At 48.1% G+C, this 15,273-nt stretch overlaps 1 protein-coding gene across 1 annotated transcript in view; it reads left to right on the top strand.

Moving 5' to 3' along the window:
• The window catches only part of B4GALT5 (beta-1,4-galactosyltransferase 5), a 39,164-nt gene extending 25,170 nt beyond the window's left edge, over nt 1-13,994 (top strand). Inside the window, exons 3-9 of the mRNA XM_046679160.1 lie at nt 3,635-3,748; nt 4,669-4,793; nt 5,762-5,878; nt 6,510-6,697; nt 7,418-7,540; nt 9,915-10,016; nt 10,934-13,994. Of these exons, the coding sequence (XP_046535116.1) occupies nt 3,635-3,748; nt 4,669-4,793; nt 5,762-5,878; nt 6,510-6,697; nt 7,418-7,540; nt 9,915-10,016; nt 10,934-11,081 (917 nt within the window). The 3' untranslated portion in view covers nt 11,082-13,994. The remainder of the gene's footprint in view (nt 1-3,634; nt 3,749-4,668; nt 4,794-5,761; nt 5,879-6,509; nt 6,698-7,417; nt 7,541-9,914; nt 10,017-10,933) is intronic.
• The last annotated feature ends 1,279 nt before the right edge of the window (nt 13,995-15,273 follow it).

Here is a 15,273-nt window from a genome sequence, read left to right as displayed (position 1 = left end):
TAGTTTAAGGGCCAGGCTGTGGCGGACGTCCACTCAGGAGTTGTGTACTTGAGGGTTTTTTTTTTTTAATGACATTATTAATTTAGTCATCAGAAGGAGAAAGTAAGTAGTGCTTTGTTTTGTCTTGTTTTGTTTCATGCTAGTTGCTACCAGGCTTATTCTTTCAGTGTTTGAAGGAAGTAGAAAGGACTTTATTTGCGTCATGAGACAGGCCCAGGAGTAGGGTCTAGGGTTGTTAGGGCGAGAGAGCGTCTTATCTCGCTCCCGCCTGTTGCTTCGGATTTTTTGTTCAGGTCTTGGTTCTGTCATTGCCCAGAATTGCTGTTCTCTTCTGTTTTTGTTGATTTGCTTATGAAAATGCTTATTATAATACCTCTGGGAATTTCTTTGCCTTCTAGGCAAATGTAATTGCTGTGATGCTCTCTCTGACCAGCTTCCCCCTCCACACACATGCACAGCAGAGCCTTACACATTTTCTAGTACACATGAAAACCGTTAATCTTTTTCTTAAAGAGAATTGTTTTTTTGTACTAAATATGTGTATATAATTAAGCAAAATCAGAATCATTGAGAGCAGTGATTAGTACTGGAGGTTCTTGCTGCAGCTCTGTGAGGCGTTAACGCCTTCAGAGAAGGGTCAGCCTAGCACACCTGTCGTAGGACAGGTGCGCAAGTGTGAGCTGAGGGCTGGGGGCTCGTTTCTGTGTAAATGTGATTTTGCCAACAGGGTTCATGCTGACTTGGTTTACGTCTTTATATAAATGCAGGCCTAGTGTTTTTCAGGAAAGCTCCAACCAAAAAGGACAGAAGTATTCTGTTCCTTTCCTCCCCGGTTAAGAGACTTCAAGTTCTCTTCAAGTTCCTTGTGGAGCTTCATCCTCTGAGCACTTGTGGAGAAGGCAGCCATGTGCCTGGACAAAAGGATTCACTGTGTTAGCCATTTGATTCTCGGAAACCCTCTCATAGTGCTTTTTAAAAAATACCTGAGTTGAAGATTCCAGAATTCCAGAGTGCAAGTGAATTTGAATAGGAAGTTTTAATTTTCATAGAATCAGCATGAATCCAGAAGGATTGGTGAGAGAAATTTTAGTACAGTGTAATGGAAAGATTGCTAACCCAGAGGTTAGCTGGATCTCTGTCATGCGCTGGGCAAGCCTCTTTATGAGTTGTGTACGTGGTGCCTCAGTGTCTTTATCTGTAAAAAACTAAGAGGTTGGAGAGCCCCCTTCTAGTCCACTGTTAGTCCCCCAGGGAAAAGGCACCTGCTTCACTCTCATAAGCCCACTAAAAGGACAGTAAAGAGGGGGGGTGTGTGATTAATGGCATAAAATCTTAAGAGTGAGGAGTACAAGAAAAGAGACCACAGCAAAAAATTGTGCAAAGCAGGAAAGCAGATGGACCAGTGATAAAGGACTTAACAGACCCAAGAAAACTGACTGCTAACGTGGCAGCAGGGAAAGCCAGCCACCGCCTGGTTATACTCCGAAATCCCTCAGACGCTCAGCAGTTAGCAGTAGACGTATTTTCGGAGGTAAGAATAAAGGTGGCAGCTAAGATAAAGGTTGGCTGAGAGCTCTTTAGAAAGTGATCAGATACCCAGGTCCCCTTCTCTGTCCTGGCGAAGGACTGGAGACGTGACAACCTCTGGAGGTGGTAAGACAGCGTCCCTCAACTTGGAGACACCTGGCACGGTTTAGGGTACCCCTCGCCATGCTCTCCCCCTCAGTTCCAGGATGCTTGTAGCAAGGATCGTCCCATTCTGGCAAGAGATTAGAATAGACTTCTCTGGGGAATCTGGACCAAACCAGACCTCCAGCCAGAAGACCCCATGAGGAGGAACCTCAGGCCAGGCCCTTCCAGCGCGCTGACTAGCGCCCCACCTTTAATATTTTGAGGATTCCTGGAGCTTAGAACAGACAGGCAGCAGCACATCGGAAGAAACAGACTACGCTGGGAGAAGAAAACTTAAAACACCCGTCCATATCCTCAAGGGGAAGAGAGAAAGGATTGCAGACGCGAAGCAGGAGTGTCCTGTAAGAAATAAATGTGCAGAAAATAAAAAGGACTCTTGAAAATTAAAAATATAAGAGCAGAAATGATAATTAAAAGAAGAGCTGAGTAAAATTGAGGCAAAGCTTTGAAAAGAGCAGAAAAATGGCAAGGTGGAAAGTCAGATAGAAAAGATGAGAAAATTAGAAGACCAGGAGGTGCAACATCTAAGTCATGTTTTCTCTTCTCCAGAAAGAAAGCACAGAATACAGAAGGGAGGAGACCATCCCCACAGTAATTCCTCCTCCCCGCCCCTAAATTCCAGAACAGGTGGACGTGGATTTCCAGACTTAAAGGTTTGACCACCAAATGCTCCACACAGTGAGTGAAAATAGACCCCCAGCAAGGCACACTAGTGTGGAATTTCCTGAACCAGGAGAAAGTTCTGTACACTTCCAAAAAGAGATTACTGGTCAGAGCTCAGGAATTGGAATGTCTTCGGACTTACCAGGCACGGCGGAGTCTAGAAGGCAGTGAGAGAGCACCTTCACAATTTTAAAGGAAAATTATTTCCAGCCTAGAGTTCTGTAAATCCAGCCAACCTATGAATCCAGTGAGGAAGAAGAAAAATAATCAGATGTACAAGGTTTCAGAATCACTTCCCATTCCTCCTCCTCAGGAAGCTGAGGAGCGAGAAAAAGGCAGAAATTGAACTTAGAAAAAATGAGGGTCATTACTGTAGGGAGACAAAGGGACTCTCCAGGCCGCCAGGAAGGGCGATCGGGGGTAGCGTCTGCACACCAGGCACAGAGGAAGCCAGGCCAGACTGGGGGGGGTCAGGAGGCGCCGGCCCTTCTCTGGGAAGGTGAAGTTGAGAGAATACCTGAGGCCCGTAAACGTCTTGGAGGAGACGTAGCGGTAAAGGGCACGGTGTTGAGTTAGTCGTTATTCCATGTACAACTTGGCAAACAGAAAAACAAGGCAGTCAGTCCAGGAAAAGAAAAGTTATGCAGGAGAAGAAAAGCAGTCATAACTTTCCCCATTTCTCAGCCATGAGCAGTATTTATAGAATCGTCATAACATAAATACTTGAAGATTGTCCGAACCACCGTTATCGTATATGACTGTGGGGAGGCTGGAGGTCGGAAAGGTGTGCGTGTGGTGCTGGTGGGGGAGGAAAGGGAGAGAAATCCTCACCCCACAGGGGGACATAAACAAGGTCACAGTAAGACCTAAAGCGGAACCATCCAGGTCAAGGTAAGACCTAAAGCAGAAGGATCAAGATGACGTGTATCGGCTAACGGAGGTAAATACTAAAATAGTGGGCTCACAGAAGTGAGGAGAGTTCCTTGAGAGAGTAAGACGTGGGGGGCGAGCTGTCTTTAAATGATGTTGTCGAGTGACTTGACTATGAACCAAGCGCATGTAAAGCTGTGATACCAATAAGAATAGAAACACTGGGTAAAATGGCGTCACCTGGTTAACATTTTTGTTGATGGTTCAGCTCTTCACCTGCCGTGAAGAGCTGGCGCACCGTCCTGCTTCACGAAAGCCGCTATCGAGGAGAAATACGTCTTGGTAGCACCTGAGACTGCGGAGTTGATTGCACGTCCCGGTCTGAGCCGCCTTTCTCTTGCCTCTCTAGATTATCCTCTGGACTTGAACCACAGTGAAACCTTCCTACAAACCACAACTTTCCTCCCTGAAGACTTCACCTACTTTGCAAACCATACCTGCCCCGAGAGGCTCCCTTCCATGAGTAAGTAGAGCCCTCGTTACCGTCTCTGCTTTTAAATGGCTGGGTCTTTTTATTTGATTAAAACAAAAGAGAGAGTGTTGTTGATCCTCATGTCTCCCGTATAGAGGATGTAAACGTTTGCCTCCCTGCCCTTGGGAACAGGGTCAGGAACGTCACTTGTGTCCTTCCCCCTTCTGCAAGCTGGCCTGTGGGCCTGGTGCCTGTTTGTACCCCAGTTTCTACCCTTTCCTTTGCACACGCCCCCTCCTTTGTAACCTGGGGTGTGTTAGGAGGTCCCGGAGAAAGTGGGCAGCCAGCTTTGTCTTAGCGTAAATCTCCCACTGATTATAACTTGTCTGATAGGACGGAAGTTATTTTCTTAATAAAGTGCTGGTTAAGATTCTTGGATCTTTTCTTTTTCTCTTTTCTTCTTTCTTGGAATCCTATGTGTCATCTAAAGCGATGACAACAAGCTGTCACACCTTTTCTGTACTTTTGAGCTGCTTGAACAGATCTGCTCCTGCTTCAGCCAGAGGCGGAGAATGTGCGGAGCCTGAAGTGGCCAGTGGGAGTCACGGGTAAATTAACTGGGACAGTGTGGCTCTGCTTGCCTCGAGCTCCCAGGGATGGCACCAAGCTCAGCCGTTTTCCTCCTTCCTCTCTGAGAAGTTCAGTTGCTCTTTTACTTCGTCTGAAGTTTTTTCTACACCCTTGGCTGAAGCAGAACTCTGAAGTCTAAATTTCTTGATCTGCTGCTTTACCCAGCGATAGTGATGAACGGGATGCCGTCAGTTGGAAAGCACAGGAAGGGCCTACCTATTGCTCTTAAAAACATAGCTGAAAAAGCATTGAACTTCTCCAGAGAAAGAAACCCTGGATGGAGGGAAAAGAAACTATCGTTTTCTGGCCTCTTAATTCTTTCTTTCCGAATCTCTTTGCAGAGGGCCCAATAGACATTAACATGAGTGAGATTGGAATGGACTACGTTCATGAACTCTTCTCCAAAGACCCGACCCTTGAGCTCGGGGGCCACTGGAAGCCTTCTGATTGCATGCCTCGGTGGAAGGTAGGGTGTGGGGTCCGACTCGAAGTGCTGGGAAGCCCGCCTGGGACTTGCCGTCCTTCCCACGGGATTCACTCACTGTGACGTTTCGTAATTTGTGCCCCACGACCGATGCAGGGTCTTTGATGGAAACGTTTTCGCGGAATGAGTTTCCCTGAGGACTCTTCTGTAGTCCCAGAAATTTGCATCGTTCCGATGACTGAGCGGGACCTTTGTCTTCCTTCCAGGAATTTTGGCTAAGCGAGGGGGGAGAGTTGGTGGGTCTCTTGTGACACATTTGCAGAAGCCATCTTCACAAATTCAGTGCCTCCTGCCTCATTTGCCATTGTCACTGTGAGTTTAGTGGAATAAAAAGTGGAGTTATTTAACTTGACACTGAGAATTGTTTAGTGTTTTTCTGCAGGACTGTAGTCAGGAGACATCAAGACACTGGCTTAAGTCCGTTCTTTCAACAAGTGCTTATTAAAATGCTTGTTGTGTGCTGCCCTGTGAGCTGCTGTGCTGCAGCAGCGGTCAGAGCAGATCTGGAGCAGATGAGTGTTTCAAGCTCATCACCAGAGTATTAAATCAATTGATGACCAGCATTGAAAAAATAAATATATGTATGTTAAAGTGCATTGCACGTTGTAAGGGGAAGTGCTATTTTGTGAAGCATATTTTAGTTGTATGTTTCTCTGTCTATGGATGTATTTGTGTCCCGGGTCACAGTGCAGAATGTGTGTCTTCCTCTGGCTTGTGGCCTAGAGTGAATTCATTCTGCAGGCCCGCCATGGACGAGGGGCATCCAAGAACGAGGTCCGCTTACTTCCGAGGGGCGGCTTGCCACCAGGTCTTCCTTGAGAGGCGGCTGAGGACAAGGCAGCCTCCCAGCTCTCCCCGCCGAGAGGTGGTCGCCGATGCTACAGGAGTCTCCTGCTGCAAAGCAGTAGTTGAGACTAAGAGGGTGGCTTCCTTTGCTGTGACCCCTCCAGGTGGCGATCCTAATCCCCTTCCGGAACCGCCACGAGCACCTCCCGGTCCTGCTCAGACACCTGATCCCCATGCTTCAGCGCCAGCGCCTACGGTTCGCGTTCTATGTGATCGAGCAGGTGAGTGGCCCTTTCCTGGCTGTCCTTTCCCTTCTGTGACAGCAGTTCAGGTTAGGGTGCTTCAAGCTACTCCATCTTCAGGGTGCAGAGCTGGGAAAGCTGAAAGCTGACAACTGAGTCATCCTGGGGTGGGAAGGGGAGCAACAGGCAGTTCCTTGATCTTCTTCGAGACGTTGCTCAATATCGGCAGGGTTGAGTCTGGACGGAACTTTGCCCTTGAACAAAAGGCTTCTTGTGTGTGGTTTTGCTAGAGCTGCTTTGGGTGGCGTCTTCAGGCTCCAGACCCAGGAAATTCCCCTTGAGATATGGAGCCGCAAGGAGAAATGGCAGTGGTGTTCTTTCTTCCCTTTACGGGGCTGGGTTCTCTTCTGAAGGCTGTTGTGTGGCTGAATGTCTGCCATTAGAACAGCCTTGGGAGAGGAGCTGGGGTTTGTCGTTAGCACCCCTTTTATTTCTGAGGAAGTTGACGCCAGAGGTCAAGTGACTTGTGAGTCGGGGATGAGTAGTGCTGGCCCCGTCTCGCTTCTGGCCTGCCGTCCTTCCCAGGTCACCAGGCTCCCCTTCAGGCAGGACTGGGCAGCGGAGATTTTGCTTCCAGAGTCCTTTTAAAATACGGTTCTGCTGCTTGTAGGTGGGCACCCAGCCCTTTAACCGGGCCATGCTTTTCAATGTCGGTTTTCAAGAAGCCATGAAGGACTTGGACTGGGACTGCCTCGTTTTCCATGACGTGGATCATATCCCAGAAAGTGATCGTAACTATTACGGATGTGGACAGATGCCAAGGCACTTTGCAACTAAGTTGGATAAGTATATGTATCTGTGAGTATCATTTCCTCTGAACTAAGGAGGTTAGATCTGCAAGGATGGTGAGAGATGCAAAGATGGCAAAATCCATTTAGCTGCGACCCAAATGTCCATCAACTGATGAATGGATAAACAAAATGTGGTCTCTCCATACGGTGGAATACTATTTGGCAATGAAAAGGAATGAAGTAGTGATACACGCAGTGACATGGATGCCCCTTGAAAACATCATGCCAAGTGAAAGAAACTAGTTACAAAAGACCACGTAGTATATGATTCCATTGATATGGAATGTCCAGAAGAGGCGAACCTGTAGGGATAGAAGGGAGAAGAGTGGTTATGCGGGTTTGAGAGGAATAGGGGACGTGAGGACTAAGTGTTCATGGGTACAAGGCATCTTGTTGGGGTGATGAAACGTATTAAAATTGAGTCTGGTCACGATTGCACAACTCTGAATATACTAAAAATCGTTGAATTATACCCTTGAAGTGGGTGGCTTATACGGTATGTCAGTTATGTCTCAATAAAGCTGTTATAAAAAAAATCAATTAGAGAAAATTCAATTAGCTGCTCAGGTTGATGCATCTCAGCATGAAGAAACCATTTCAGACGGTTCAGGGAGTAGCTCAGAGAGTGTTGTTTGACTCAAGACTTAGTTCTCCGGGGAGACGGCCTGTTCTGAAGAAAAGCCACCCTTGCGTGCACAGAGGGTTGATGCTGTCCGTCTCTTTTCAGGCTTCCTTACACGGAGTTCTTTGGCGGAGTGAGCGGCTTGACAGTGGAGCAGTTTCGGAAAATCAATGGCTTTCCTAATGCGTTCTGGGGTTGGGGCGGAGAAGATGACGACCTGTGGAACAGGTACCACCCTTCTTCCGGTGCCGTCTAGAAATGCTGCCTTGGCTCTGCAGACCAGCACTGTCTACTAGGAGTGTGATGCAAGCCACATCTGTAATGTTAAATGCCCTGGTAGCCACATTTGAAAAGGTTAAAAAAAGAAAAAAAGATTAATTTTAATATATTGATAAAATATGTTTATCACAGTATATCCAAAATAATACCATTTCAACACGTAATCAATATAAAATGTTGAGAGTTACGTTTATTTTTTTTTTACTGAAACCTCCCCAAACCAGAGGTCAAATATTAGTGACATGTGTACACAGATTTGTCCATGCCGTCAGATAAGGCTTGCATTATACAAGTTTGTGTGAACAATCCTGCGTTTGAGTAGTGTCAACCAATATTTTTACGGTGAGTAAAATAATAACCTAATGACGAACAAATGAGCAGAAGAATTTCCACCTTGTATCTGTGTACTTTCTAGCGTGGCTTTAAAAAAGGAAGTGTGTGTTGGTTGTTAATTACAAAGTAATATTTGCTGGCAAAAATTCAGATGGTACAAAAATGCATAAACCAAAGAGTATTAATCTTAATCCCCATTGCTATCCTATTTCATTCCTAGCCATTTGAACAAGCTGTTCCTTTCTGTTCGTATATAAACAACCCTGACACCTCCCTTCTCACCCTCCAACCACGTTCATGTAGAGAGAGCCACTTCAGTGTTTTTCACAATTGCGTAGTATTCCTTTATGTAGAGCCACGACAATTTATTTTACTCTTCTTTTATTGATGAATATTGTTGTTTACGATTTTGAACATCCTTTGTTCATGTGTGAAAATATTTCTTTAGGCTACATTCAAAGTTGTGGAAATGCAGAGTAAAGAAGTAAATGCACTTTTAAATTTTGATAGTTAATGCCAAATTTTCCTCCGTAAGAGATTGCAAAATGATTCCAACCAATGGTGCATCAATGTGCCTGTTTTCTTACATCAGTGCCAACATTGGATATAAACCACCTTTTAAATCTTTGCCACATTTCAGCCCTTTAGTAGCCACATATGGCTCATGGCTATTATATTGGACAAAACAGCTCCAGACAATTCTTTCTCAATCTAGTAGGTAAAAATGGCATCTCATCCTTTTAATTTGGGTTTCTTAGGAACCTAGTGAGAATGGATGGCTTTTCCATATGCTTAACTGGTTTTACTCGTCCTTGAATCTAGTTGAGCTCTCCTAGGACATAGTTCTCATCTCATGCTCTCCCCAGCTTGGTGGGGGGTCCCTCAGGAACTGGGGCTGGTTTTCCCCAGCACCGTGCACAGTTCCTCACACACAGTAGGCATTCCATGTATATTTATCAAATGAGAGTGAGAATACATCTTCGTATAACAAAATGAAAGTATAATTTAGATTCCACTGAAGGATGTGGAAATAATACTCCCCCACAGTTTTAAAATACGAAAACAGGGCCGGCCTGGTGGCACAGCGGTTAAGTTCGCATGTTCCAATTCTCAGTGGCCTGGGGTTCACTGGTTTGGATCCTGGGTGCCGACATGGCACCACTTGGCAGACCATGCTGTGGTAGGCATCCCATGTGTAAAGTAGAGGAAGATGGGCACGGATATTAGCTCAGGGCCAGTCTTCCTCAGCAAAAAAGAGGAGGACTGGCAGTAGTTAGCTCAGGGCTGATCTTCCTTAAAAAAAATTAAAATAAAATAAAAAATAAAATATGAAAACGACCAAAAATTTCACACAGGCATCTGAAGTCTACCTCCATGTATTAATTATTTCTTAGAGCCCCATCAAGTTTCCAGTAGACCCAGCTTGGGAAGTCTTATTTTTATCATATTAAGGATAAATATCCTGAACACCCCCTCTAAATTCTGTTTCCCTCAGAGTGACTTTCATAAAGTGTGAAGTTTTCCATCTGGACCAGAGTGTGTCATGTGAATTAGTTCATCTCCGTGGTGATGGGGGAGGTGGGCGGAGACGTAGGTTTCACCTCAGTGGGGAAAACAGCTTGTGGCTCTGCCTTGGCCACTTGCTCTCCAGGAGGCCGTGGGAGGGATGCCTGCTGCCCGTCAGCAAGGCGAGTATTTTCGAGATGTCCCAAACAAGCCAGCTGAGAGAGCACGCTCGCGCTCGTCTGCCGGGACCCTCGTGTTGTGCTTGTCACAGAATCCATGCCAAACCTCACACTCAAGAATTTTGAGTTTCTTTCTGAATTTCTTTTTCAGAACTCTTTTCTGTCGTAGACTTCTAAAACCAAGAACTTGTCCAGAGGGTGGGCAATTTGAGTATTTAGATGCAGGAGAAGTTCGGTCGTTCCCCTTGGGGTTTGTCCCGCTCTGGATCGTTTCATCTGAAAGCGCTTCTCCTTGTCTTGGGCAGAGTGCAGAATGCAGGCTACTCCGTGAGCCGGCCGGAGGGCGACACGGGGAAGTACAAGTCCATTCCTCACCACCATCGAGGAGAAGTGCAGTTTCTTGGAAGGTTGGTGCAATGTCTTTATTCCTCTTACCCTTTATATTTTGCATTTCCAGATGCCCCAGAACATAGTACAGCCCCTCGTCTGACTCCCCACCCCGCTCCGAGGTCCGGTTCTGACAGCTGCTTCATAGTTCCTGTGTATATTTTAATTTAACTGGGAGGCCAGCTTTAGGGGTGAAATCAGACAATTGGTGAAAAATTTGTTTGTAAGATCTTTTAAGAAAATCGCTCATTCTGCGTCTCAAGCTTGGTAGCCTCCCCTGTAGCCTGCCCGGAGCTGGAGGAAAACCCGCCCCGGAATGGTCGCCGCAGGGCTCACAGTGACGTGACGGAGCAGAGTTGGCACCCTTTCTGCAGGCTCCGCTTCTGGAACGGGGTCTCTGAGCCTGTGTGGGTGTGGTGGCCGCTGCTTTGTCACCCTCTTTCCTTCCAGTAAGGAAATTGCAGAGTGGAGCGATCGGGGCGGGGGCCGGGGCGGCGGCTCTTTGTGTCTTGAGTTAGCTGGGGGCGGACTGCTCCCCGGACGGCCCATTCCGAGCGCGGGAACTTGGTGCTGGTGGGGGACGAGGGCGCTGGCCACAGCCTCTCAGCTTTCTCATCTCACCTCCCACTTCCCCACTGTGTGACCTTGGGCACTTACACTCATGTCTGACACAAGGTCATTGAACATCCTGAGCCTTGGTTTCCTCATCTGATTAAGAGGTGGATGCATTAAATGTAATAATGTGATAAAGAAAGCACCCGGTGCAAAACAGGAGGTGTTTCTAGTAATAATAGCAACAGTATTCATCACGGAGAAGCCGAACGCCAGCGCTGGGTGGCGCAGGAGTGCGGCCCTGGGTTGTGTCCCGTCCCGGGGTCTGCCCTGCCCGTCCTCCGTCGCGTCCTCCTGCTCAGCTCTCTGCTCTCTGCTCGCGCAGGTATGCTCTGCTGAGGAAGTCCCGAGAACGGCAACCGCTGGACGGCCTCAACAACTTGAACTACTTTGCAAACATCACGTACGACGCCTTGTACAAAAACATTACTGTCAACTTGACACCCGAGCTGGCTCAGGTGAGCGAGTACTGAGATGAGGAGAGGATCTGTCTGCTTGCCCGCCGCCGGGAGGGCAGCCTGCTGCGCTGTCCCGGGCTCCACACAGGGAGAGCGCAGAATGCAGCGGCTCGGGAGGACCGCAGGGTCGAGGAGCAGACGTGAGCGGAGTCCCCGCGCAGACCCGCGGGGCGAGGGAGCGAGCTGGCGCCATCCTCATCAGGACTGGCTCTCTCGTTTCACAAGACGGACGGCCGTCCTGCTGCCCTCTCCCCCGTCTCCTACCCCCACGTCCCCTCAGCCACGATCCCCAGAACCGAACGGTGACCTGCCGTGTCCTGCCGCGGAGCCTGCTTCTACGAACGGCCTTTGGAGCTTCTTGGCCTTCAGAGCACAGAGGGAGACCCACCCCGGGCAGCCGTGTCTTAGGAAGAACGAGGAAACTCCACACGCCATTCCTCCACGTCTCTGGTGTTCTCTTTGGTTTCATTTTTTTAAAAAACTTACCTGCTTCGGGTGGGGATCGAGGGTGGAGGGGAGGGGCTGGGGAGGCTAAACAGACATATAACAGTCACTTCTTGAAGAAGTATAATTGTAAATAAGCCATGTGAAATGCCTTTTTTAAATTTAATTTTATAGCTGGCTCCAGTTCAAACTGAGGATTTATACATTAGGTCACTTATTCAGTTGGCAGATGCGGGGACTCAGTTAAAATGCAGGGGAACATCTCGCCTCCCAGGTCGCCTTCGCTTCGGGAGGGAGTGGATTTAGGGCACGTCACGAAAAGAACACAAGCGGCCAATCTCTGTCGCTTCTGCCCCTCCCCTCCCCCGTCCCCGAAAGTCCTGCTCCTGACTCTGCTCTGGGTCCTCTCGTCCGGAGGCTCGCTGCTCCCCCCGCTCGGAGCTTGCCCTGAATTCAGGGGCCCACTGTGCGCCCCTGCCCTCCTGGTTTTATTCCTTGTCCTTTCGTCACAGAGAGGGTGGGTGTTGAGTTTTCCTCCTTCTTTCTTTCTTTCTCTCTCTTTTTTTTGCTCTTGTGGAACTTGGCCACACTTTCTGAAATCTGTGCCTAAATTACCAGCTAGCTTCACTGATTCCTCTGAATATTTCCCTTTCGGTTTCTGGAAAGATTCTTTGTCCACATTATTAACTAGTACATAGAAGTAAAGAGCCTTGACTTATGAAGAACTCAGCCAGGGGCAGGTGACACTTGCGTGCTGTGGGTCATTGGGCTCCAGATTAGACCAAATCAGAGCTTGAAAGTCAGGCCAACAAAGCTCAGGATGGAGAGCCCAAGTGCTCGCGCCCTGTGTGGTCTTTGAAGTCAGATTCTAAATTGCATTTGAGTCTGTGCCTCTGTTTTTCCCTGAGCCAGAACCCTCCATTCATAGCCCCAGTTGGCTTCTACAGAATTCTGAAAAATGCCAGTTTTTCCCTCCTTTTCCATAGAACATAGTTATACATGGTGATTAGGAGTACTTTATGAAGAGTACTTCATATTTTTTTCAATTGCCTTGTTTGCCTTCAACTTCCTTAATTTTCATGGTTTACATGGATGTGTGTGTGTCGGGGGTGTATTTGTGTACATACGTGTGGGTTTGTTTTTCTGTCGCATGTGTTGGTTCCATGGACATATGATCCCCACGTGCTGTGGGAGTGACTGGCCAGGCCTTGTTTCTTGTTCGTGTTTCTGTTCTTTTGAAGAATAGAGTGGTATTTAGAAAATAAATTGCATTGCGAAGCTCTTATCGGCTCATATGAGAGAGCAGGCCCTGCCCTTGAGAGTGCTGGTAAGTTGTATCATATGTTTTAAAAGAGCTCTGAGCATTTCATGCTTTAAACTACCTTCACGAGGGAACATTACACACACAAGTTCATTGGGGGTTTTTTTTTGATGTGTGGTGCATAGCAATAAAGATTCCTTCCGCTTTTCTCCCCTGCCCCCCAGCCTCTGTGCTGGCCTGGCTGTCCCCGCCTTCTCGTTCTCCCCTCTTCTCCTCTCTCATCACTGAAGGCAGCGAGCTGCTTTCAGTGTGACACAACCATGATGTCATTCGGAAGAATTTGCCAGGACAGACTGATTCTTGGTGAAGGATGACGTGTGTTCTCATGGCAGTGTTGTAAAATGATCTCGTTTGAAGCTTTTTCATTAACATGTTTACCACCAAGAACAAAATGTTGGCCAAGGCTGATGCCGGCTTTTAAAAAGATGCTGGTTAGAGGAGAGAGGGAGGGTCCCTCTTCACGCTCGAAGGAGGGTCCCTCTTCACGCTCGAAGGAGGGTCACTTCAGTGAGCTTGTGATCATTTGTAAGTTTAATAGTGTGAAATCTTACTGCGCACTGTTACTCCTGTGTCCACCAAGTTGAGTATCGTGTAGGAAATGTAAAAAGATACAGCCGCCCGCTGTTAATGGTGTGAAGTTCTCGTGTGCAAAAAAAAGACCAATAAGAACCAAATGTGACCTTGTGCATATTTTGGCAGCTGAAATTCTTTAAGGCTACTGATGGGTGACCCTGAATCAGCCCTGTCTTTGACAGCAGCGTGCCGGGAAAGGGTTTTCCTTTCACGTTGTTTTTCTTGGGGGGGGGGCGGGGACTGTTTGCAAAAATAATCATTTTGACATTACGGGGACTCCTGCTAGAGCTCCTCCACCGCAGGCCTTGATAGCTAAGCAGCAGCCGCGTGTATCAACTGTGTCCACTCACTGTCGACGGTGGCATTGAGGGTAGCTAGCTTATTTCCATCACTACATTTTTTTGAGCTTGCTCTTATGTTTTAAGAGGTGCCAGGGGTACATTTTTGCACTGAAATCTAAAGATGTTTTAAAAACACTTTTCACAAAAATAGTCCTTTGTCATTACATTATTTACTCATGTGTTTGTACATTTTTGTATGTTAATTTATGAATGATTTTTTCAGTAAAAAATAGATATTCAAGAACCAAACCTTGGTGGTCGTCTCTCTTTGTCTCGGACAGTTTGGCCCCTTGAGGCCTTTCCTTCCCCCTGGGAGTTCAGCTCCTGTGTGTCCTTCAGGCAGCTTGGCTGACCTCCGGATGCTCCTCAGGGAGATGCTGCACCTGGACCATTCCGTGAAAGCTCAGCCCTTGTAGCAGAAGCTCTGAGTCCACCGTGTTGTCCGGGCGCCCTCCCGCACTTGGGTTTTTGTTCAAGAATTGGCCCAGGTGATGCCCGTCAAGTTGAATAGCTCCTCTGCGGAAGGGGAGGGGAGGGTGCATGGAGCCTGGCTTCAGAAGGTCCTCTGGGACCCGTCCCAAGTTGCTGCTGTCTGCCTGGTCCTGCTTGGAGGTGGCAGTCCTAACTTCTCTTTGTTGGATAGTGACCACTCACGAATACTGAGTGTGGAGTTCTGTGCCCAGGCGCTAGGGCCTGTGATGGTTAGCAGGGTCAGAGGCCTCATAAAGCTTACTGTCCTTTTCTCCCCCAACCCCCAGGCGGAGGGCATGATTAAAATTACGACCAAGATAAGTGCTCTAGAGATACCCGTAGGCACAAGTACATGATGGGGAAGGTGTCGCCAGTGGGCAGTGGGTGAGCTGCAGGAACTGAAAGCCAGTGAGGCTGGAGCAGAGCGGGCAAGGGGGGGCAGCGGGCACTGTCAGGCTGGGGAGATGGACGGGGCCAGACCGTGTGGTGCAGGGCCTTGTGGGCCCAGGTAAGGAGTTTGGATTTTATCCTAAGAGCAATTGGTTCAAGAGTCTCCAGCAAGTAGGGCTGTGTGCGCTGTGATTAGACAGTAATTTTAATAGATGGCTGTGGCTGCAGGGAGGGTGGGGGATTGTAGGGGAGCAAAAGAGAAGTAGGAGAGCCGGGTAAGTGAGTGCAAGTCATGTGCGGGCAACATGGAGGGGTGGAGATGGAAGGATACTGGCATGGAGGAGATGAGACAGAGGGATGCTGGCATGGAGGAGAGGAGAGGAGACAGAGGGATGCTGGCATGGAGGAGAGGAGAGGAGACAGAGGGATGCTGGCATGGAGGAGAGGAGATGGGAGGATGCTGGCATGGAGGAGAGGAGAGGAGATGGAGGGATGCTGGCATGGAGGAGAGGAGAGGAGACGGAGGGATGCTGGCATGGAGGAGAGGAGATGAGAGGATGCTGGCATGGAGGAGAGGAGAGGAGACGTAGGGATGCTGGCATAGAGGAGAGGAGACGGAGGGATGCTGGCATGGAGGAGAGGAGAGGAGAGGATGCTGGCATGGAGG

The sequence above is a fragment of the Equus quagga genome, chromosome 12 (genome assembly GCF_021613505.1).
Source record: "Equus quagga isolate Etosha38 chromosome 12, UCLA_HA_Equagga_1.0, whole genome shotgun sequence".
In the NCBI taxonomy this organism is placed as follows: Eukaryota; Metazoa; Chordata; class Mammalia; order Perissodactyla; family Equidae; genus Equus; species Equus quagga.
This window is presented reverse-complemented; position numbering and strand designations above follow the sequence as displayed.